Raw genomic sequence first — 26161 nt, 5'->3', positions numbered from 1 at the left:
AGAAACTGGAGGCGATAAAATGGATGCCCACTTCAGCCTCATACAGATCAACACATGAAGGCATTGTTTGACATTAAACAGGTCTGTGGCCTGAAAAAAGGGAGACCACTGGTTTATTGAACACTCTGAATGAAATTAGTTAAATTGAGTGGCAGGTATCACTACTGAATATGGCACAGCAGGTGGAGTGTGGTGGGGAAAAGTTTAAAAAAAGGGCCATTTTGGTCAATAAGTGGAGTCACACACAACACGTTTTAGAAACTTGTTTAAAGCAGCAATGTGTGATGATCTCAAAAAGTAGTACCAGAAATATACAACATATTTTGTGCTGCTTCAGCGAAACCATGACATCCATAAAGGAAACAGGATCAAGCAGACACTAAGTTTTACAGGATTATGAAAGTGAGAGAAACTGAGAGTATTTGCACGATTTTCAAAATAAAATGCCAAATGCCACGTTTGCAACTTCACACATTGGGCTTTGGTAATATATATAAATATATATATATATATATTAGGAGTTGCATCAGGAAAAAAAAGGGTCTTATGTTTTATATATTTACCTGATTTAAGGTGGATTTAAGAATAAATTGGCTAACAGCAGTAATGGCCCTTAGAAATCAATTATCCTGTGTCTTCAAGAAAGTGATTTGAAGATTCAAAGTAGAAAAACAACATATCAATCAAGGGAATCAGCATAGCAGCAGATGGACAGTATCCTTCCATGCCTTTACATCTCCAGGGCCATACCATCATCCACTTTTCACTACTGCAATGCATCATCACTCCTGTCACTGCAAAAGAGGAGTATCCAAAGTGCACCACATGCAGAATTTGAAAGAGGGAGGAGGCATTAAATATTCTTTTTGATTGCATATCCAGCTGCATATTCTCACAAAGGGATTTTGCTTTTAACTGAATATGCTGTACACAAGCACTTTGTAGTTTTACAAATATTTTTCCCCTGGCAATGTCTCAGCCCACTGGTGGTTTAATATATAATCTTTCCTAACAATCCTACGACTAGATCTACCAAACAGTGGGTGGGGATCTGCCACCTCTACAAAGGGAATCATTGACTCTACTAAGCTGTTTGCAGAAGAAAAAATAGTTGTGTCATAAACAAATGTATGTGAGTTCTTTGTAGACTATATTATCACTCACCATTACCAGAATTGACCTTTCTCTATAAGGCCCAGTTGGTCCTTTTTATTAATGTAGCTTGGAATGCTTGTAAGAATACTAATTTCAGTTAAGGAAACATCTCACAGGGGAGTTCTGCAGCTCTCACCCCAGGTTTCGTTTTTAAAAAGTCTGTCTTCTTATCTTTGGCGTCAGTCTGAAAACTCATTAAGAGCAGAGATCAAAGAATGGGACAGCGGGCCTGCAAACTGGACACTGTAGGCTAATTCCATTTACTTATGGCTATTTTGGCTTTAAACATATGTACAGTCAAATTATAGTGCAGATTTCTTCTTTAATCATGACAGAATTTTGACACCCATGAGCAGCTGCACACTGGGAGTTCTAACAACTTAGTGGAGCTTAAAAGAAAAGTTTATACAAACCTTTTAAAATGGTTAAAAGAACCCAAAAAATATTATTGTAATATTATTATTTCAGTTGTCCGGTGGATTTTTAACACTTTGCATTTTAGCAATGCTAAGATTATCTTCAAGACGTTTCAGCTAAGTCAGTAAATATTGACAGTTTCTTGTTTTGTTTTTCTTATGTATTACATGTAATGTAAAAAATATCACAATTTTAATCTGAAAAAGACTATCAATGTTTTATTTGCTGGAGTAAATAAAAAATACTTTTTCTTAAGGCTTTATTCCTCTTTTCGCACCTAATTCTGCATGTGATGTTGTGTTCATCATTTATTTTCATAATAACTATCATTTTGATTTCTAAGTATAGTTAGATAAGTGTCTTATGACCAGAAGATATTGTTACATGTAATATAACTTTACAGTGTATTGTGCTTCTTGGAACTGATTGTGTGTGTTTGCTTGTACTAGTACTTTATCATTATTTATTAAATGTGAACTTGTAAGTTTTTAGTTTCTGAAACATTTTTTTTTCCCAGTTTGAAAATCTTCTACTTAATAGTTCTGGTCTTTCACGTTTAAGTAAGTGTACAGTCCAATCGATTAAAAGCACTTTTAGACACCATCCTATAAAAATGCAAGCCGATAAAAATTTTCTTCATCAAATATGACAAAGATATTGTTTTCAAGACAGCTGAGAACAAATTTCTTACATTTTATTCATTAAATACAAAAAGCTTAAACCACCAATAGGCTTTTTAAAGTGTAAAAACTCAACTTTTTGTGTTGCAGCTGATTGTGAAGCTTATTTGGTCAACACTTCCTTTTTGTCGTACAGTAATTAAGAGGTATCTAAGTGGTATTTACAAGGTACTTTTTAGTACTTACAGGGTATTGTTGACAATACCCTGTTAGTTGACAATTTAGGATGTAAAACAGACAATAGAATCACTGCAGTTCAATGGTAATACTGTGTCTTTTTTTAATTTGGATTCATTTCAGATCTATTTTCTTATCACGTGGCTGTTCCAGAACAACGAAAATAAAAAACGAAACAGTTGTCTGCCTAAGACAGATCAGAAAATGAGTTGTCATAAACTTAAGTCTTTGTAAAACCTGGAAAGCTTTTCCTAACTTTCAACAAGGTTTATAAGTAAATGAATGTTAATGATGATAAAAACCCTCCTAAGAAGCTAAATATTTATTTGAAATCTGTCGTCTTTATTAACATCTCAGGAACAGCTGCAAGAATCAGGGGGCATAGATGTCTCCAACCTGCAGTGATGAATGAAATAGTTGATGCCCACAAAGCAGAGGGGAAAAAAACAAAGCAGAGGAAAATTGCAAGACTGGAAAGGCTTTACAAGCCACCAGAACGCAGGAGTTTGCACTTAACATGAAGAATGCAGGTCCAGCGGAAAAAGACAAAAACCGAGTTAAGTCCTCAAGGAAAAGTTCTTTGGAATTCTCAGAAAGGCAGAAGTCGAATGCTGTTTAAATGTGGAAAATGTTGCAACTACAGAGTGATGCAGCAGTGGCTGTGCAGTGATGACATTCAACACAAAGTAAACAAGTCTGATGGTTTTTTGGAACAAAAACGTCCCCAAAAGAACTCATTAAAACTAGAGCGGTTTCAGTTTCCTAAGTCAGCACTGTGGTGGAAGCAAAGACATATTTAGAAGGAAAAAAGGAGTCAGAATTTTGCAGAAACTACACCACCTACTATAGAGCCCAAGGATGGAAAGAAAAATATTTGTTTTAAAGTTCTTGACAAAGTAAAATAAACTAATGATATTTACATTACCTCTTTTTTTTCGTAACCCTTTTGTCTTTCTTTCCTCCATCTATTTCTTCTCCTCTGATGTATGTCGCTGTTCAATCATACGAAGTAGCAGACGAAAGCTAGAGGTGAGACATGTGAAGACATAGATGATATAAATTAAGGGAGTAAATTGAAAAATGGTTTTTGTCAGTAGTTCTTTATTTATATGGGGCAGACAAAAAAAATGTTGTTTGAAAAAGAGCTTATTTGCTTAGTAGAAAATACGCTGGGTGGGCCACAAGCTCTCTGCACCGAGCTCTCAGCAACAGGGAGGGGAAGGTTGATTAAAAGACCACCCGGAACACTTAAAAGATGATCCCAATGGGTCTTCAAAGAATGAGAATCCAAAAATACAAGTTAAGATGCTTTAGATCAAATAACACAGATAGGCCTATACTTTTTTATTTTCTATTTTATTACAAGACGTAATAGAAGATATAGAGAAATGCAGACCCAGGAAGCGCAGATAACAATGTGGCCATCCACAGTCCCCAATCCATTCCTTTGTGCTCTTTGCAGATGATGAAAGATGATGAAAGAACCTTCTCATCAAGGGAGCCACTTGATCGGCCGGGAATGACGATGTCACATCCAACAATGCATTTCCTGTCTCTGTCTTTTCACCTCTGGGCAAACAACACTCTTGTTTAGACACAGAGATATTCATATTTATTAGTGAAGGACCTCAGTCAGGCCAGCAGGTGATGTCTGTCCGCAATTACAGCCGTTAAACTATGACAGTGCACATCTAAGTCAAACGATACTCTCAGGACAAGCACACTGCACTCTCTCCCTATCAATCCACACAAGGGAACATGCAGTATTTACAGCCTTTAATATTTTCCATTCCTCTGACACATGGTCTAAATATCAGAAGTGTGATTTTAAAGAAAACAAGCAAAAATAAAAATTTTATTTGATCAAAGCTATGATGGATAAGCAATCAATGAAGGAGCTAACAGACACACAATTCATTTTGTTTAAATGTGTTTTTGGTGTGAGTGTGAGTGTGATTGGGTGTGTGATTGTGACCCTGCGACAGACTGGCGACCTGTTCAGGGTGTCCCCTGCCTTCCCCCGTGAGTGGCCAGGATAGGCTCCAGCAGCCCCGTGACCCCGAAAGGGAACAAACGAAAGAAGATGAATGAATGAATGAATGAATGAATGAATGTGTTTTGTCACAATCACTTGCTCAAACTTGTTTAATCAACAAACATTTCTGGCTTGAAACATCTGTCTGTCATTTTAAGTCCCACTCCAATCATCTTTTGATCTATTTTCAAAGTGTTCCCAGTGGTCTTTCAATCATGAATATACAGTTTTTAGCCAAAATCAAAAACTATGTGTTGTTTTGTAAGACATAGTTTCTGTGGAGGTACATTAGCTCAGTAAAAATTCCCCCCTGAGTTGTGGGCGGGACCATTGGTGTGGAGCAACCCTGCCTCCTTTCCCGTAACCATAACTGAGAGCTCTCTGTTCACATGCTCTCCTTCTAGCTTACAGCCCTACACACCCCCAACATAACAGTGGTGCAACAAAAATGGTGGGCAATGTTACAGTTATGCAACAGTTTGCCAGTTCAGACGAGAAAAACAAAGACGTCCATGGATCGTGGATTCATCAACAACAAGTGGAAACATCAGAAAGGACCCAAACCGAATGGCACACGCCCATTTCCATTTCCATGTCACAAATACAATCTTTTTCCAAGGTCATTTTTTCATCCGCTCCTGATTTACAACAATGCTCAGAAACGCAATTTTGATCTTTATTTTCTGAAAATGTGTCCTCCGTAATCATAAAAATCCCAGAGGAACTTAATAAAAACAACATAAAACATTTTTTCTCTGAGTGCGTCTTTTTAGAAACACTCTGATTTACTGAATGAACTATCTTTTATGAAAGAGAAATAGAAAGCCTGAACCATGCTGGAATCAGTACATGTGAGCTTATTCCATCTGCCGCTTGTGCAGCAAGCTGCAGGAAAGCGCAGTGTTTTACGACAGGGTTTGTTTCTGTGCCAATTAAAAAGGCATTTATATCCATCACAGTGCCTGAGCTATGGTGCTGAATTGCTCCAAGGTTCTACGTTGCCTTTTTTCTACATGCAAAGGCAAACTAGGTTACTTTGTTGACATCAAAATGTTTATTTCAGCACATCAGAGCTAAAGCAGCCTAAACAGCCCGATGGATGTCATAGGAGTTCAACAGATGTAGCTTCCATCGCTAAATCAGCTCTTGGAAAGTTGTCAACACAGCTCTGTCAGAACTGCTGCTCTTCATCTTTGGCTGTTTTAAACTTCTTTTCTCTTTTTTGTTTTCCTCTTTAGTGTTTACTCGCTGACTCCACAAGAGATAATGAGGATGATGTACTTTTGTGTTTTGCAATTTTTTTTTGCATATTTGTGTGTTGCTTTTTCCCATGATGCAATACACATACATGCTAAAAAGGATTGCTTTCCAGTGTTTTTTGTGCAGACGAATGTGTCTTAGTGCAGAGGAATGTGGTCAAAGAACATTCTGTGGACAGACTAATACTTGTAAGTTCTCAATTAAAAAAGTTTTTTTGTTGTTTTCCTTTTGTTATCCAGATTTTCTTAGTGGATTTCTTGGAGGAGAGGGTAAAAAACTGTCAATATAAAAAAAGACATATTCAATGAGGGGTGATGGTATGGTGCACCTTCATCTGTCAGTTACCAGAATGATGCAAAAGTTCCAATTCATTCAAACCAATGAAAGGCATTTATAGATCAGGATTCCAGTAAGAGAAGATAAGACTCAATGACTGTCAAAGGTATAGAAGCTTAATCTGGTCTTATGACTAATTTGTTTCTATTTTGATTGTTTTTAGTCATTTTTTTAGGATTGCTGCCACTCTGACCTGACGTATATCACCAAACTCCGCCCTTTCCACAAACATGTGGTTTGTCAGGACAAATCAGTTCTGATATCCTGTGTTGTGAAAATGGAGGTTTAAAAGCATATTTTTAGTTCTACATCCACAATGCAAAAGCTTGAAATATCTGTTAAGACTCTCGTTCATCCTGAAAAGTTACATGGCAGAGAAAGTTTTTTAAAAAGTTAAAGATGTTTTGCTTCTTCTCCAAGGGGCTTTTTCAAAAATAATTGAGAAGTAGAATTAAAAAAGCCTCTAGAATATAACAGGCAAAACTTCTTCAACTTAAAGCACAAACCTATGAATTGTTTGAAACCCTCAATAGGATAATTGTAGAGTTGGGATTTCATTTGATAACAGTTAATCAAAGAAAATCACACCCCTGTTTCTGTATATTATTTGAGGTCTAGTTTGAAAAAAACAACCTGTTTGCTGTCCGAAATATTCAGTCTCAGATCCACGTTGTTGCTTTTGTTCTAAATAAAGAATTAAAATATGTTCATTTCAATTGCAATGGCCATTTTCCCCAAAGAAAATGAAGAATGACATGTTTGTGCTCTAAATTCAGTTGATGAAGGGCATCAAGCTCCAGCTCCTGTTCATTTTTAACGCTTCTCAATCAGGAAGTCAAAGGGTTGCTTATGAGCTTGACTGGGCTGGGAAAATCGGAAAAACTTCACACCTTTCGTGTTTATAAATGAAGCTACATTGTCATGATCAAGAAACCAGTTTGGGATGATTCCACCTTTATGACATGGTTCCTTTTCCTGCTGAAAGTAGCCATCTGAATATGATACACTGTGGTCATAAAGTAATGGACATGGTCAGCAATGATACTCAGGTAGGCTGTGGTGTTAACAATGCTCAGTTGGTACTACGGGTGTCAAGAAGTGTGCCAAGAAAATATCCTGCACACCATGACACCACCGCCAGCAGCCTGTATGCTGATACAAGGCAGGATGGATCCATGCATTCATGTTGTTGACGCCAAATTCTGACCCTAACATCCTTATATGGCAGCAGAAATGGAGACTCATCAGACCAGACAATGTTTTTCTTATTTTCTACTATCCAATGTAAGTGAGCCTGTGTGAATTATAGCCTCAGTTTCCTGTTCTTAGCTGACGGGAGCTTCACCCGTTGTGGTCTTCTGCTGCTGTAGCCCATCTGCCTCAAGGCTGGACATGTTATGTGTTCAGAGATGCTCTTCTGCAGACCTTGGTTGTAACCAGTGGTTCTTTGATTTACTGTTGCCTTTCTTTCAGCTGGAACCAGTCTGTCCATTCTCCTCTGACCTCTGGTATCACTAAAGCATTTCCTCCCACAGTACCACCGCTCACTGGATATTTTCTCTTTTTTTGGACCATTCTCCGTAAACTCTAGAGATGGTTGTGGGTGAAAATCCCAGTAGATCAGCAGGTTCTGAAATACTCAGACCAGCGCGTATGGCACCAACAACCATACCCCGTTCAAAATCACTTGAATCACCTTTTTTTCCTGCATTCTGATGCTCAGTTTGAACTGCAGTAGATTGACCATATCTACATGCCTAAATGCATTGAGTTGCTGCCATGTGATTGCATGATTAGAAACCTGCTTTAACAAAGAAAACGCTCATAAGAATATCCAGATAACAAAGTGCCTCTGAATTTTAAACACCTCAGTTTAATTACAGCTTTTTAATTGTTTTACAATATTGGAATAACTAACAAGGTTTCTTAAGCAAAAAAGACGATTAAAGTTCTGTAAAACCGTAGAAAGCAGGACTTCATTATTGGCTTTGACAGACGACTCCACTTTCCTTCTCAATAAATTTCATAACATGCTGGCCAGCAAACACAGAGCAATATAAACATCCATGAGGACTGATGTGTTTGTCCATCCAAGAGCGTTCATGTTTGACCTCAAGTGAACTTTCGCCTTCTCTTGATGGAAAGCTTCTATTTTTTAATCTGCCAGGTGAAGCCTACTTTGCCTCTAATTTGATCCATTTGCCATTTTGTGGCTCGGATGCTTTGTGTACTAATCTTTTAGAACTGGAATGAAAGTTACTGGAAGCCGTTAGACTGAGCCAATACAATGAGATTCAACGTTCAGACCTGCCACAGGTTAGATGTCCAGGCTGGGTTTTATCCGCTGTCTGTTCTCCTTTTATTAATATGAGTTTATTTTTGTTTCCTCACACAGACACACATTACAGTCAGGTGGATTACAGCTTGTAAATTTCCCACAGGAACAAATGGAAGAGTGTGTGTGTTTATCTGTCAATCTGTGTTAGCTCTATGATAGACTGGCAACATGTCCAGGGCTTTCCCTGCCTTCTGCAGAACGTTCTGCTGGAGTTGGATCCATTCATTTCCTGCTAGTAACTTCAAAATAAAGATAATTTTCTTTTCATTAAAGTTAAAGGCAAGGCCTTCTTTAGCTGCAGTTCTTTCAAACAGTATCTTCAAGTTGTGTATTTTTTGGGTATTTTCTTAATTTGTTTACATATTTTAGAGCATGTAAATTCTCCATCATAAAAGTAAACTGTCCTAACCATTTTAATACGTCAACATTCAGCACGTTCAGGTCATGCATGCATGTTCTTTTCTGGTGTGTTTTGTATTTTTTACTGTATTTTGCTAACTTTGACATTGTTCTGCTTATTTAACACAAATGGTAAATTCTTGAAATCCTTTCAAAGCTTTTACATTTTACTGCTAAAAGGTTAAGCAGCAGAAACTATTTAAACTTTAAATAACAGCACAAAGTTTTCATTTTAAATGTTTTCACACATTTGCTTTATTAAATCAAGTCTAATTAATGTTTCTATTTACTCATATGTTCTGTTTTTCAGTAAGCACCTCAGAGTGGGTGGCCTTTTTTGTCATTCACTTTCTTGATCCATGTTTTTGTTTTACATTTAACTTGACCAGCTTCTATGTTCATTTAGTCGTTTTGGTATTGTTCACAATCATTTGGCTTCTCTTAACACTTGTTGAAGTTTTTTTAAATTACATTTTTGTTTAGCATTCAAGATTCCAAATTTTCAGTTTTGCATTGCAGCATTTAATTTAAGTGTAAACTTTTTGATATTGTTTGCAATTATTGAGTATTTTCAAGCACTTGATGATTTAATATTTAGCTTGTACCCTTATCAGTTTATATTGCCTTTTGATATATTTTTGCAGTGTTTATGGTTTTTTGTGAGGAGAACTTTGTTTTGCTAACTTGCATTAAAAGTTTTGAGGATTGTTGGTGTCATTTTTATGGTTTTGGTCATGTCCTGTTTTAACTTGACCCCTGTCACAGCCGCACCAGATACAGGGTTATGTCTTCATTTTAGGAAATCACTGTTTTAGATGTCTGGTTTTATCGTCAGGTCATCTGTTTTGCGACGCTTCTGGTGTTTCCTTGGGTCACAGTTTAGGTTTATTTATTAAATGTTTCACAGTCAACGTCTACTGGATTTTCGATCCGATAAATCAGACAAATGTTTCCTATTTTCGAATGTACCTAGATTTAACTTTCCTTAACCAATATCACACTTTTGCAGCTAAGATATTACTTAGAATTCAGTTTCAGATTTTTAGTTTTGAGCTTTTTTTGACTGTGTTCAACTTGCTACAGCTAATTTAGCATTTAGCATTAGGTAACATATAAAAAACAGAATTATATTTTTAGTGTACAATTGTAACTATGTAATTAAATGAAAGAATGGAAAATTTAATTTTTTCATTCTTTTTTTCTATTTGTAGTTTCCATAAGAAGTCAAATATTAATTGAATTCTCTTGTCTTCAGGCAGAATGCAGGTTTTTCTACTTTCGGATCAATTTAATAACAATGTGCTCTGAAATATGCAGAATAAGATAAGATTTTTGCAACTTTTTCTATGAAAAAATGCAGGAAACAAATAGACATGTATGCATTTTACTCTTGATGTCTGACTGATTAAGCAAGAAAAAAATCCTGTGGGGTACATAAAGTCACCAGGTGGCTTTAATTTGGGCCCTCCCACTCAAGTTAGTCACAAGCTCACATATCTTGCTTTTAACGGCAATTTTTGCATTTTGAAATGGAACCGTTAAATATATGCTGCATGTTGGAAAAGATTTCGAGCCAGCAGCACGGTTTCCCCTCCCCTGCCTTTCACCCAGGAGCTGGTATGAACTAGGGTGACACCCACAGACCAGACCGTCTCTCTCTGCACCTTGTTCATAACTGCTTCTGTCAAAACCCGGCAGAACCAGTGCGAATAGACAGTGACTCATCACAGTCAGCCGACATTTTCACTGACAACACCTGCCAGTCCAACTGACCAGATTAACACTCTGAAACAGAGTGATGAGTTGTGTGAGGGAGCAGTTGCGGATAGGGCGGACTCTTTTCACTTCAGTTTTGCAAACCGGGATGCCCGAAAACTTCCAGAAGAAGACACGAAATGCCATTTAAGCAGCACCTTCTAACACCATTAAATGCCTCTGACCCACTGAGCAGTACAAAGGGAAGGATGAACACTGACATTTCCCCCACTAAAAGGGGCTCAAAGAGGGATAACAACCCAAGGAACTGAATTTGTTTACTGTGTGACCAAAGAACGGGGCTGTTCTGCACACCGCTTTCACATCCCCAGCCTTGAGTTCACCTCTCAGACCGAGGACGCCTGCTGTCCTCAGTGACTCCAGCGGCTAATGGAGGTGCAAGATAGCAAGTGGTCAAGTCTCACTGTGAACCCCTGCGGCTGCGCTCATTTAAAGCTCTTTGACCTCCATACCCTTCCCTCAGAGTTAAATGTCAATCAGGAGCACAGAAAGGGCTGAGAATGAGGGATGGAGGGACTCGCCAACAAGATAGGTCAATTCCACCAATTTAAAACACCACAAACAATGAAGAGTTTAAAGAGTGAGCCCTTCACAGTCATGGAAAAGAACAATTTTGAAAGGCAAGCAGCTTTCTTAAGCCTGGGCCTCCGCCCTGTAGTGCTTTAAAGAATAATGCAACAATAACTGTGTCAGCACATTAATAATTTCTGACTTTAAGTGTTTATGCATCTACAATTGTGAACATACACTTACTGCCTTTGACGTGGGGTTCCGGGGCTTAAGTACCTTTAACAATAAAGGAAAGGATTTGATTTATGGTAATGTCTCTTGTTTTAAAAGACAAAATAAGCTTCAAATTGATTAAACTATATTATTTTTGGTAATGGAAAAGTGTAACCTGCCTGCCCTTCATGACAGGTGTTACGGGCTCCTGCCTTACAAACTTGAATGGAACAAAGCAGGTGTAGAAAATTGTTCAAAATAGGGATAATTTATATTTTTAAAAAATTAACAAAAACAAGCTATTTTTCTAAGTTTCTTTTTAAATGAACAAGGGAGAAATCATCAACATTCTACCAATTTTCAGCAAAAACTGATCATTTTCCAGTGTTGAAAACACTTTTCCTTCCATATTGCAGTTGAAAAAACTCTAGATTATGATTGTAAAATCGTTTTCATTCTGCCTTGTTGGCACAAAAGCATGACAGATACCTCCTCAATACTCAATACTCCGTTCCAAGCTTCTTTTTGTCATGTGTACACAGGACAGAGGAGAGGATGCAACACTGTTGGTTTTTCCACTCTAGCTGTCAGCGACCTCCCACATCTAATTTCCCCGACCTTGTGAACCACGATGTGTTTGTTTAATGCAGTTATGGAGTTCTCTGTTCTGTTGCAGCTTCCTTATGCCATAGACACCTTGCCCTCTATGTTACCTGTCCTTTACCTTTATTACCTTTAACCAATCCCATCATTGATGCCAGTAGTTGCCTTGCTTTGTAATTTCCATCAAGAAAAGCATTATTTGAAGAGCCTCCTGTAATGTGGTAAAAGGACTATAGCTGTTTTGATGATTTCCTTCCATTGTTCCCTGTTGCACGTATTTAGGCTTTTAAGCCTCACTAATTCCACCCCACTTTCTCCAACTCTCACGTGTGAGATGGAAAAAGGAGTCTGACCGCTGGTCAAGGTTAACAGAACCTTAAACCGCACATCACACACACACCATCAAAGGGATCAAACACTATTCTTCTCCCAGCAGCTCCCACTGAAAAATAAACTGTCTTGGTTCTTTTTTCGTTGCCCGATCTTCTAGTCCACAGGATACCCAATCTAAGTCTTAGCCCAGTGTGAAGCTTCTTAAAGTGCACATGTATGAACTTTCTCCCATTCATTATACATTTCTAACCAGAAAAAAGCACATTGTTGGAAGCTTGCCATCCTAAAGCATCATCTATTCCAATTTAGTCACATGTTCAATAAAAGGATGATAATGTTCTGAGAGCCTTTTAAACCAAAGCTCAAGGGGACTGAAAGTTTTTATTAATAGTCAAACTTTTTCCTATAAAGTCAACTTTGTGCGAACCAGCTAAACTTTAAATAGATATCTCAAGTCAAATAAAATATCTAAAACTCTAATGATATTTTTTAGCTTCATTTATTGGCACTCCCTTCACCTGTTCATAGGTTGTTGCAAATAAAGCCCTGTAGGACGCATAAAGCAGGTCTTTGGGGTACCAGAGACCCTAGAATCATCAACACAAAGTGAGATGCAAAGCATAACATGTGGTTCGTGAGCACCACCCTGTGGTGAAATGCGGAATAGCAGTTAATGATTGTGTTAAGCTGCCAACAGATGGCCTCGAAGAGCTTATCTGCATGACCATTAGAGACAGAGGTCCTGGAATCTTATCAAACATTTATATTATTATTTATAAAGACATTTACCGATGCATGTTGTCAAATATAATGGCTCTTCGAGTAAAATTTCAGATTTAATGGAAAGCAAAAGGATGAGCACTCTAATTAAATATTTGTTGCTGTAAACAGTTTGTCAGTTTTCTCCACTTCAATCAAAAAGCATTAAGTACAAAGAAAATGTGTTTTAAGAAAGACTATGCTTTCACTGAATTTTTTTGGTCAGAAAAATTTGTTTGAAAAAAACAGATTATTGTGCTTTTTCAGAAATCATTCTCTCTGAATTGATACACGTGACTATGACCTTACAGTTTTATTTACAGGCGCTAAATTTCTGGGAGTGGACGGCATGAAAAGCTCTCCCACATCAGGGAGAACTTTAAAGACCCCCCCTGATAAAGGTTTTGTGGCATTTTTTAATGATGGATGCTTAAAATGTCCTTTCTGAGTATTTACTTTTTAAATCTTTGTGAGCAGACGAAGAAAATTGCCATTTGAAAATGGGTGTGTTCTCAATGCATCCACTTGCAGATCAAAAGATCCATGTTCATCTTGGTTTTCATCGTCTGAGCTGACTGACATCTGACTTTTTTGCATTTTTGCAGTGGGTGACGTTATGCTGCTTCATCAAACCAGGCCCTTTAGTGAACCTTGGGTGGTTTGGGGTCGGCTGGAATAAGAATCAGCACCTCCAAGTCAGAACCCATGAGTCCCAACTGGAAAACAGGGATTTCCCTTCTATGAAGAGGTGGAGAGTTCCTTCCCCCAGCATATAGCTTCACTTCTCTTTGGGGCATTTTCCCGAGTTAAGGAAGGATGGAGCATGGGATTGCCATGCGCATAGGTGCCGGTAATGCAGTCGCTGTAGCGTTAAGGGGAAGAAGGAGCTTAGACAAAATGCAAAACTCTCAATTTACTGCTTTACTGCTACAAGCAGCTAAAAGACGTTTGCTATGCAGAGGAGCTGGGTGCTCCCTTAGAGATAGGGTGAGAAGCTCAGCCACCCAGAGGGGCTGCAAGTAGAGATGAAGTTCCTCCATATCAAAAGAAGGCGTCTTGTAGGCATCTCTTTTGGATGCCTACAAGACGCCTCCCTGGGGAGGTATTCCAGGCATGTCACACCAGGAGGAGGCCCCAGGGAAGACCCAGGAAGCACTGAAGGGACAATGTCTCTCAGCTGGCCTGGGAGTGCCTCAGGGCACCCTTTGGCAGAACTGGAGGAAGCTTTTGTGGAGAGGCAGGTCTGGGCATTTGTGCTCAGACTCTTGCCCCACAAACCGAGGTCCAGAAAAACAGAAAGAGTGACTGACCAGAGATCAGAGACTGCATTAAAATAAGTTCAACCCCTCTTTACGGGTTTATCGTTCAAAGTCAGATTTCCAGCTTTTCCACCCCATGCGTTCCCACCTAATAGTACAGGGGAGCGTGTCTCTCATTGAATGTTCTATCAAGGTTCAGGTAGCAGAAAATTTGGACACATATGTATGATCTGTGTCTTTTGTTATATTTTATTTGTTTGCTTTATTAAAATTCTTCCTGACAAGCCTTTAAAAATGTTGCTCGACTTTCAGTATTGTTTGAATTTCCTAGTTCCTGCATTGATTTCTTGAACTCTTCTTCTTGTAGTTTAAACAGCGGGAGCCACAAACGACAAGGTACATTACCGCCACCTACTGTGTTGGAGTATGGGTCGGCATGGGGGACTACCTAACTTTAAAATAAATAAACAAATAAAAATAAAAACTACATTCTCCTCAGTAATCTGGTTCTGCTCAAAAAATCATGTAATTGCACCATTTTAATTTTCCTCCCCTCCCAAAAGCCTCTTCAAACTTCACACTCTGGCAACCGTACTCTATTCTCCAGCTTTCTTCTTTCTTCCCTATACAATTCACAATGACTCAAAACGTTCTCCCCTGATTCTTCCATTTTCCTGCAATCACACAAACCAGTTGGATTATTCCGTGATCTCTGGTGTTTATTTCTTGAACTTTTTCTTTGTGTTCTGCTTTGTAGTTGCTTCCTGCCAATTGTTCCCACCTGTTTTTTGTTGGTAATTATCACAGCTGCAACTATTTTTCATTCAAATCTATCTGTGTTCACCTCAGCTTTCTGTTGTTACTGTCTGTTTGTGTCCAGTGGGAAATTGCTTGGGTCATATTGTTCTTAATCTAACTCATTTTTTGTCTTTGTTGCTTTTTTTTGCTTGAACCAATTTTAAACACCTTTGTCATGGTAGGGAGAACACGTCAGTGTAAGGGTGGGGTCATCTAAGATAGCACAAGGGTTAATCAGGTCATGTTAAATCCAAAATTAACAATAAAGTTGTGAATTCAAAACAAAACGATTCAGATTTTTGGCAGTGATGCCCAGCTCCATATGCATGCAATTTAACTATATGCACTGTAAATTTAAGAATATTTTTATTTAAAAGTACAGGAGAGAAACAGAGAGGGCGAGAAAAGAAAAGGTTTGAAAAGACACTTTCTAATGTTGTTTTGGTGTGTTTCAAATATAGTGGATGAGATGACATTCAAGATCAGTCACAAAAGGTTTTTGTCACTCTTTTAAATGATAGAAATTCGATCAAATTAGGTATTACAAGCTAAAAAAATTACAATCTCAAATTACATTTTATGTTTTTTCATTGTCACTTTCAAATTCAGATTTTAATGAATTTGAAAGGAAATGTAAACACACTGAGCAGGAAATTATGTCAACATCATTTCACCTCCAGTGAGCAAAAGAAAAACATAGAAGATAGAAAGGGGGAATTCCAAAGGGAAAAAAAACACCTTCTTACTGACTGGCACGGAGGAGGGAGAGTGATGCTTTGGGCTTCTGTTGGCAGCGGTCATATGGGGAGAGAAGACTGTGACTGAACTGAAAATTGGTTTCATTTTTTAAATAATCTTTAGGATCTTAAAACATAAAAAAACTAAAAAAGAGATTTTATCTGGAAAAAAAAGGAACCACAAGAAAAAAATAGATTTGATTCTGAAACGAATGAAAACAAACTATGTTTTCATAGTTTATTGATGTTGAAATCATCACCTTTATTGCCGTGTGGGGCTTTTCAAAACTTAGAAATTGGAATTCCATAATATCAAGCCCTGACTGGTTTGCTGCTGCCTGGCAGTTTATTGTCTTCGTTCTTTGGCTTTTAACACCGCTTCAGGGAAGGCATTTCAGTCTTTGCACACAGACACACATACCTCCTCCCCACAGCACACAAACAAGTACTTTGCACTTGTTATACGGGAGTGGTTTCTGCTGTGCAAGCAACAGACCGAGTTTTCAGCCATAACAACAGCCAGCGTAAATATGACTCTCTGAATCTCAAGGCCTTGGTTTCATGACTAATTATAAAACAGCTGATGAGGTGAGCTGCACAAGGTTTGGGAGTAGTATCGGACAATGCATAATAAAGGGGTTTGAAAAGATGAGTCTTCTCTGTTCATAACAAGATAAGCTGAACAAAATGACTCAAAGAATTTTAGATGATTCTATCAGTTTGACCTATTTTTTCATTAAAATTGTGACATTGCGTGCTTTATTGTCAGGAGACATAAGCTCATGCAGAACAAAGTAAGTGAAGTTGTGGTAAACTGATGAATAAAGTCTCTTGCTTCTCTTCTTTTCGAGTCCTTTCATTTTTGAGGCATTTAAGCCAACTGTGGTTGGATACAAGTACATAATAACAAAGCTTCAAAATTCTATTCAAACTCCCAGGGGAAGCTTTTATTGTCACGACGAGTCAAAACCTTTGTGTCCGTCCTTTATGTTTTCAGGATCAAAGGGGAATGGGCTTTTCTATTAAAGTCAGCAGCCGATGTCTACGTAAAAGAGATCAAAATGTACACTAAACAAATCATGTTGAAAGCATAGACAAGAATTCTTGTCTAAAATACAGATTTTTTCCTCATCAAAATGGTAAAACCTAGTATATTCATAGTGGTAAATTTCTTGCAAAAGTGGAACAGAATTCGACAACTGTTCCTTTTTGGTGTAACTCCCAATATTTGTATAATCTGCAACATGTATGCATGTACTGTATATATTTTTAACTTTAAGTTCCAGTACTCACCAGTTTGTTTCAGGGAGCTTTTTACACTGATGTTGCACCAAGAATGAAAATATATTTTATGCACATATTCCACAAAGAAATGTCTAGAACACACCAACAAAATGTATACGTACATAAAAGCACATTACTATGGGCATATCCTATCAAATTCATATCTAATTAAATTAAACTGTCCCCCAAATAAATATTTTCCAGAAAATTACAAAAAAAATGTATGTTTTATGAGACCCCTTTCTATATGTTTATATGATCTTTTCTCATGTAAAGTCAATTTATACCAAATTAAGTTTATTTATAATTCACTCCTTGTTGTTATTTTTTGATGGTGGTTGTAAAAGTAACTGTACGGAGCTTTTTTGAGTCCCATTCTTTGGCTTTGGAGGTAAAAACGCAAGTTTCAACTGTGAACAGAAATAAAAACACGCCCATCTTTTTGTGACAGATTGCTGTGACTCATTCCTCGCGAAGGGGGGCGCTGTTACACTGGCAGACTGCGCTAAGCCCGACCGTCGGTTCAGGGCATTATCGAGAGTGTGTGGAGTGTGCATGTGTGTGTCTATGTATGCAGTGAAAATTACCCCGGAGACGGACAGGGACTGATTTTTTTTAACCGTACCAATGTGTGTGGCCTGTAAATCTATATTATTGAATTCTGCGGAATCATCTCACGGACACAAAAGTAGATCCAAGATGAGGGAATAGTCGGAGGATTCGCGGGGTGAAGCTCGACTGCAGCTACCGTTTCGTTGAATTGCAAGTGGGATCCCAGCTGCTGGCAACGAAAATGTCGAGAAAAATAGAAAGCAAGCACGGTAAGACCCGTCGGCGACTCTAGCACACCGCTGCTTTTCGGTAATGCTTCCCCCCACAACAAACGGGCCGCGGATGGACCGAAAAATGTGGGATCCATGGAAATAAGTCCATAGGCAATGCGAGGTTCCAGATAAGACTGGATGGATGTGTCCAGTGTAAGTGGTGGTTTTAAATATGGGCCTCATGGATCGTTACCCGGTTAAAATAAAGCGTCACGGTACGGGCATGCTGGTAACAGAGATTTCAACGGGATGATATCTGTAGCCGGTCCAGCTAGTCTGAACTAAAAACCGGGAAGGTGTTGCCAGCCTGACGTGGGAAATCACCGGCTTTTCACCCGTTCTGATTTCCACAGCTCCCATAGACTCTATCATGTTATGGTTTGGCTGGTTAGCATCCTTGGACGCCAATGAACAAATCCTGAGCCATGTACACTAAAATAAAACCATTAAAACTCTTCGGCAAACTGATTTATGGGTACAAAACTGCTCTCTGTTTTAATAATCACGGTTTAGGACACGTCCGTAAGGACAGCTAACAGCTAAAGGCTAGCTTTTTCATGGATAGCATTAGCTGCCCTGATTCCCACTACGGCGGAGTTGTATCGCGTTCACGCCCAAGACTGCGCGCGTGTGTTTGTGTTGTATTGATTTGGGATTTGCGCACGTGGCACATTTTGTTTAAAAAAAAAACCACACACACAGACAAACACAAAACTTTTTTTTATTTTGTTTGTAAATGGACATTTCAAATACGTCTCTGGAGGCGACACCATAGCGCGCGAGTGGTCATCAGAGTGCCTTTGCGTGGAAACTTTACACCCGCCTCCGCCTGCTATACTTGCATCCCATTCCGCCAGCTGTCTCCCTGCTTAGCTTCACGCGCAGCCCTGCGCGAGGTTTCCTGCGGGAAATGGACAGAGACCCGCGCGCGCTGTTTCTAAAGGGAGTGGAGGGAGTGTCATCCTCCAGCAGCCCAGTCATTCCTCACGGGCGTAAAAGTTTCCGACTCTTTTCGTGTCTTGCAGACAGATGACTTCATATGCTTTTTCTTTTTGAATTCATCATTTGAGACCTCTTCATCTTTTGTGTGTTGTTTTTGTTTTCTACTCAGTGGTGTTTGCAGGGTCACTGTTGTCAAGTACACAGCAATCCTGAAAAATACTCCCAAAGATATTCTGTGGCCACACACACATAACTGAATCATCACACTTCTGACCTTAATTGGCAAATATGATGATATGAATTCCTGTTCACAGAATGTGTTGGACAGAGGAATGTGTGACAAATACACAACAGGGACAGAGTTCATGTCAGTGCAGATTCCTGTTCTTAGTGAAAATATAAAAAAAGATTTTAAGCAATTGTTTTGTTGAAGTGGTTACCATAGCACAAAGTTTGAGCGGCTTTATCGATGCGTACACTGGGGGGGCTATTTGGAGAGTTATGACCAGATGAACTGGCTGCAGCAACATGCTTTTAAATCGCCATGGTTACGCTGTCTTAAAGTCCCCTAACTTTTCCTTTCCCCTCTAGGGATGTAAACACCTTCAGTGTATGCTGAGAGTTGCCTTAACTCCCCCTTCTCTTCTGCCAGGACACCAAGCCCTGATTTATCTGTTTGAGTTTGAATCCAATTGTCTGTATGACTTCATCGCTGAACTGGAATCCAAAAGCAGATTCAACATCTGGTGCTCCTGGCTCAACACTCAGAGCAGCTGACAGGAAAACTTGCATCTTTCTATTTTACACCTGGGAGGAGGAACTGGGCAGAGTAAAAGAAAATTAGCTGATTTCTTACATTTATTTTTTAATTCCATTGACTGTGAAGGAAAAGTAGAGTGATTGAGTGGGCATCACCCATAGAAAATCATTTGAACTGAATCAATTTAGTGGCTTTGTTTTTTTTTTTTTCCCATACGAACATCGGCATGTCGGAACCAGAAATTGTCAATAAGCAGTGATTGGACCGAGTCCGTCAGAGTCATCATTTCTATGGCAACCTCCCTAGCCAATAAGGAGGGAGTTTGTTGGAAGTCCACATGTCTTGAAAGCGGGCTCAGGAGAATCTGTGACACGGATACTTTTATTAAAACATCTGATTGGCCAGTTTATAACTTAAACTACAGAGAAAATACTTTAAAAACAATATTAGTGAGAACGTGTTAAAAAAAAAAAGTTAGAGCAAGAATGGAAATTGTGACAAATAGAATGACAGCAATAGCTGTTCATTTCTCAAGAAGTCTATGGGATTTTGGCTTCTTGGAACCAGCAGGTACTTTCTTTTTTTGAACATCAGGGTGGAGAGATCACTCAGTCCAGTTCTCATTTACAGTGGATGCTTTATCCCCAAACGTGGCATGTTGTATTGTTTTGTCCTCATGACCGTGCAGGATCCTTACTTTTGAAGACATGACAAATTCATGTCCACTATCGTGCCCACACATGTTAGCTTTTGGGGTCTTTTTCTGTTAATTTAGTCACTTTCATTTTATAGATCACCTATAAAGCTAATACAGTTGTTTAGATTGTAAATTGGTAAAACATAAACAAGTTAAATCTGCCATAATTTTTAAAGAAAAATTGGATGAGAGTATTACTTTTTCAACTTTACCCTGAGCTCCATTGATTTAAAAACTGCACTAGCCCCAAAAAACTGGCAGATACTAAATAATACACTTCTGTTTCGATTCTGTGTTATTTATGCTAGTGTGCACAAAACTTTAACTTTTTAAACAGTTTCCAGGGATTAGGAATTGTTCTGCTGCGCACAGGAGCCTTGTGTTGTTGTTTTTTTTAGCTCCACTGTTAGAGCCATTGGCAGGGATTATTTTTGGCAATGGGGCCTACAGGGTTTCATCTTATCGCATTAATATTATGCTAGTTTGTTTATTGTACAGACTGAAATAAGGATGTTACCCACCACCAGCAACATTCCTCACTCCATGCACACACACAAAATTAACCAGTGGGATTATAGTAATGCTTCTTTGTCTTGTTTTACAAAAACAAAGCGGATTAAATATTAGATTTTTCTCTCTACAGTCTTTTAAAGCTAGTTCATAAGAACCAGTAGATCCCAAAAAGCTACATGTTCTTACTCTTTTGTTTTTGTCTTGAATTTCTGCAAGACAAAAGTTACATCATTCTTGTCTTGCAGCTTGTTCAATCTAGCCAAACTTCTTGGGCTTGTCCTCCTTTTTTTAATTTTTTAGAATAGTTGTTCCTTTGAATCGCATAGTGGTGCTCTTTACTTGCATCGCACACCTATCTTTTCCTCACTTATGCTCCGTTTTTCCTGCTAAACGATTTGTTTAGATCTGTTGGAAGTGAACCGCACCAGGGTTCATTTGAACATAAAGTGAGACTCCAAATTTTCAAGCTAACGAGGGTTTGCCTGTTTGGTCCACCATAGAGTTTTAAGTTAGCCTACACCTTTCCTAAACAAAACAAACTCTTGGGACAAAAATACCTCCTTGTTTGGACCTAGTGTGGCTACACAAGTGTGCTGCTATTCACCAATACAGTACTCTCGAAAATCCAGTCCTTTAGAGCCACTGTCCCTGTCCTACTTTCTGCTGATTACGTAGATCAAGTGTCTTCTACCAATAGGAATCAGTGGGCACAGTTGGAAAAAAGCACAGCATCAGCCCTTGAGAACTTGAGTTTGAAATAGCGTGAGTGTACACACTTGGATCTATTATGTACAGCTTTCTGCATTAATTTTATAATACGTAAATAGTTTATCTGTTAGTTTATTCTGGCACAATGGAGGAACTGAGAATAAAAAACTGGCTTTTGAATTGGAGAGCTTTGAAACACACTTTTCTTTAAGTCGATGTGTTGGCTGACTCTTTTTGTACATTTCTAAAAGTTCAGTCATTTCTTGATGCTTAAGCTACTGCAAACGTTGTGTTTTAAATTTGTCCTGGAGACACAAAAGGCTCTGGTATGTTGTTACTGGTTCTACATTTTGGCTGCTGCATGGTGTTTTATAATTAGCCTGCGGTCTCTTTTCGACTGGACAGTCCATAGTGGCAACCAGCCGCAGAAGAACTGATCCATCACTTGCTTATTTTAGAGTCCACACCCTCCAGCATGCTATTAAACTTGTGTTTGTTTTGTTTAGCCTCCAAAAAAAAACTTTAACTGCAATAAAAAAGAGTTTTCCTCCAAAGAATTTGCAGACGCAAGACTGAAGTATACGGTATTAAAGCGAGTTTTGTGACGTGGTGAATCCAGTCCCTCAGACTTTAATATCTTTTTGTGTGATGGACAGAAATAGCAAGCCGTGCATGCCTTAGTCACCAGAACTCTGAGCAAGAGCTAAAGTAGTTCTGATTACAAAAGATTTCCACGGATAATTTGGTCTACCCACATTGCTGATTAGTAATCCCACTGTTGCATAGGGCAAGCCATGGGTCCCAGTTTGACATGCTGCAACTTTGAGGTTTGATGGGAGCAGGCATTTATCCCTCCCTTTACCACAGAAAAAAAGAGGCCTGCTGTTCCCATATAAGTTTTGCTGTGTTGCAAAAAACAATTTTTTTTTTTTTTTTTTGGTGGATGGGAAGGCAAAAGAAAAGAAGGAGGGGGAAAAGAAGAAAACAGGAGAGGGGAAAGCAAGGTTTTGCACTTAGGGTATTCAGGTAGATAAGAGGATGGAGTACACGTTTGGTAAAAACTGCGGAGAAACAATCAATAGGAAGCGGAAGGCTGTGTCTGTGAAACCAACCAGTGGATTTTTGTTGCATGGATATTTTCAAGGATGTTCCATTTTTGGCATCTTCTTCCAAATCTTCACAGAGGAGTAAAACAACCACAGATAAGACTGCTGTTTGGAGATGCCATATGTGATTGAATAAAAGTTCTATACGCACGGTGGATTCACTTTTTAACTTCCATCTGTGACTTTTCGCTTAAGTATTTTTGAATTATGCTTCCTTTGCATTTACTCTTGTCTGCTGGCCTATATTCTAGACAGCAGGTTATTTATTTCTATGGGTGGCCTTCCCATTTCCTTATGTGCCTAAACCCTGGGAACTTTGGTTTGGAGTTTCTCCACTGATGACACCACCTTTTTCTTCTTTTTTTGTTATAATTTTTTTACCATTTTAAAAGCCATTCATTTTTAGACACTGTTGTGTTATAAGGATGCTCTTCAGTTCCTCATTTTTGGAGCTATTTGTGCGTATTTCTCCTCAGGTGTTGTGTCAAGGAAAAAATGATCACAAGAACGTGATGCGTGACTAATTCTCAGCATTTCCCCTGAGTGATGGCTGTACAACTCAGGGCTTGATCAAGGAATCACAGCATTCAGAAAGTGACAGCTTCAGTGTTGCCTGGATAGCTGTGAACTTGGGTCTCTTTGATGGGCAATATAAGTTGGAGGAGTCAGGTCTCCTTGGAGGACACAGACTCCTCTCTGCATGATGAGGACACAGGTAAGGACAACTTTACAGTACGTGTGTGTATTGTAGAAAAGATCGTGTTTCTGTCTGAACATGGGAGTGTGTTTATTTCTTTTTTTAAGAAGGAAAAATTATAGCTTTTATTGTTTTTTAAGCATATTCAGGACTTTGTTTGGGCTGCTGTTTGGGAGTTTTTGTATAAAATGGACTTACTGGCAGAATGAAATGCAGGGGACATTCTTGCTGGGGCTTTTGTGTTGTGTGGCTTTATGCAAAGTTCTCATTTGCTCCTCTAAAGTAATGGGTGGACCCGGCTCAAAGTGGCTTCACTGCAGGCCCCAGAGCTTTCTATCAAAAGTCCAGTTTTTGACTTGTCGCCTTTGAAAATGGTAGAAACCATAGCAATCATCAGGTGAGGCTCTGTCTGTGCGTCTGGATGCTGATGCTTTAATCTTGTTGCACAATGGCAAAGAATGCATCTAATACATGCACTCCCTGGCCAGCTTCCCCACAGTATCTGCACATGTTTGTCGACCCACATATAGATGTTAATATAGCAGGATTTATCAATGTTTGTTATGGCTATGGACTTCCTCTGTTATGTTGTGAAGTGATTCACCCCTGGTGAGCTAGAGCACGTAAAAGCTTCCTTATTGAGGTAGTTGAGTTCATCATTGTGTAATTAGACAACGGCAAGAGTTTTAATATGTTTTTTTTCGAAACAGAGTCCATATGGGTGCTTGCTTGAAAAAATCTTTGCATTTCTTCGCTGCAAAGTCAGCATTGTTTTTTTTTTCTTGTTTTTTTTTGGTTTAGTCTGCAAATGCAGGACAAAACACTCCTCAGAAAGAATCTGTGAAGGGAGAGTCCCTCCCCTGCCTGGTAATGCCAGTGCAACCGTAGTTAGCTGTGGTCATGGCAGAATGCGGCGAATCACCTGCACTTTTTCCCTACTGAAGAAAACCCATAACTACAATTTAGAGGAATAACTTCATCAAAAATGAGAAAAGTGTTTAAGAATTGCTGTCAGTCAACTTTCAGGAAAGATGAATGTTTCTTAACATGAGCATCACCATGCATTGTTGAAATGAACCCAACAGGCATGCAATGCATATCATGGAGATAATTTACTAGCCATGATTTGCTTAGTTTGTTGTCACACGCTGAGAAGATTTTCAAAGGGCCTATACCGTGCAAAATTAATTTTTGAGCTTTTAGGTGTGTTATAATGTTAATTCCTCACAAAAATTAACCCCAAAGCAGTATTTTTGATCCGTTTAAGTATTTCTGAGAATTCCTCTCTCACATTGTGACATAGATGAGTGAGGAACAGCCCCTTCCAGGAAGAGTCTGCACTGCAAGCACCGCCCCCAGGCTAACACACACACCCACTTTCTCCGCAGAGCTAGCGGTGATCTGCAAAAATGCTTTGATTTTTATTTTATTTTATTTTGTTACGCACAATATCCACCCATCTTTGCAAAAGTTTGGATGTCGTTTGTTTTCATGAACGAAACGCAGACGCGCTGCAGAGGTTGGTGACGTCATGAAATGGGCGGCGCCCACATGGAGTGAAAGCCGGTGCATTCTATGTTTTCAGTCTAGAATACTGGACTTATTTTTCTGTGAAGGTTTGAACTTTGAGAGTTTAAACAAGAGAGAAAAGTATGACAATGTTTGTGTAATAGTGTAATAATCAGGCTCACTTACAATCCTATTTAGCTGATTTCACCTGTGTGGGTTGAATGTAACCCTCCCGGGATCACTATATACACATTTGTTTTCTATATTTGTGGAATCTTTTCAAATTCATAACTTTTTTGGGATTTACAGATTTTTGTCTGACTTTCTATAACATCAGGATGAGCAAATGTGTGAATATAGGAAAGGTACGAGACAAAAGTTTCATTTCTTATTTACCTTTTTTAAAAAGGGTTTCTGCAAATGTTCAATAATTTTATTAGAAAATAAAATTATCTTTTATGTTTAAAAAACACAAAACAACCTTTATAGTTGAGCTTACGCAACACAAGAGAATTTTCAACATTTAGCTTTTATTTTCCTTTTTTTAATACTTTGATTTAATGTTTTCTACTTTTATTAATCAGTCAAAAGTGCAAACATTAAAAAAGTCTTCAAAAATGTAATTTTTATGTAATGTAAATGTAAAAATGATTTTTGTTACAAGATGGAAAATACAAACATTACTACATTTCATAAACCAACAATGACGCACAATTAAATCTTAGCCTGGGACTAGTGTTTCATAAATGGGCTGTTAAACATCAGTTGATCTCACACAAAAATAGTTTACTGTAATTTAAATTTATTGCAGCCATAACGCAGAAGTGTTCCTCAAATGATTGTAATTGTGGCTCGTGGATACGGCTGTTGGTACTCTGTCTTTTTTATAATTATAGTGTGCTTATCTTGGAGCATGTTTTCTTGGAGAGAAATTACACCAGGCTTGCTGATTTTCTTAAACTCACTCCTGGAAAAAAAAGCAGCGCATACAGACCGACACACGCTTTCAAACACTGATGGTGGTGGAGCTGTCATCCAAAACCCTAGCCAGGCCGCTGGGAACCTGCAATCTTCTGATCAGAGGGCAACCCGCTCTACCTCTGCGCCACGGTCGCCTCTTGCATAGTGGATGAATGCAGTGGATGTTCCGATGTTTATGTGACAAAAAGACGAGTTGTCTAATGGTTCATCTTTATATGATACCAAACAGGAAATGGTAAACCTGCATAAAAATAATGTCAAATTTGTCAGCGACTGACTGAACCTCCTGCCCTGTGAGCAGACTGAGACTTTATTTTTGATCGTGCCAGTCTTTTGCTGATCTACTTCTTTTTGG

The 26161-nt window shown here is 38.6% G+C and overlaps 1 protein-coding gene across 1 annotated transcript in view; it reads left to right on the top strand.

Moving 5' to 3' along the window:
- Positions 1-17523: 17523 nt before the first annotated feature.
- Positions 17524-26161, top strand: part of rapgef1b (Rap guanine nucleotide exchange factor (GEF) 1b) — a 42994-nt gene continuing 34356 nt past the window's right edge. The window contains exon 1 of the mRNA XM_023961164.2: positions 17524-17890. Within this exon, the coding sequence (XP_023816932.1) occupies positions 17863-17890 (28 nt within the window). The 5' untranslated portion in view covers positions 17524-17862. The remainder of the gene's footprint in view (positions 17891-26161) is intronic.

Source organism: Oryzias latipes, chromosome 12 (genome assembly GCF_053564925.1).
Source record: "Oryzias latipes strain Hd-rR chromosome 12, Olatipes_Hd-rR_3.1".
Taxonomy (NCBI): domain Eukaryota; kingdom Metazoa; phylum Chordata; class Actinopteri; order Beloniformes; family Adrianichthyidae; genus Oryzias; species Oryzias latipes.
This window is presented reverse-complemented; position numbering and strand designations above follow the sequence as displayed.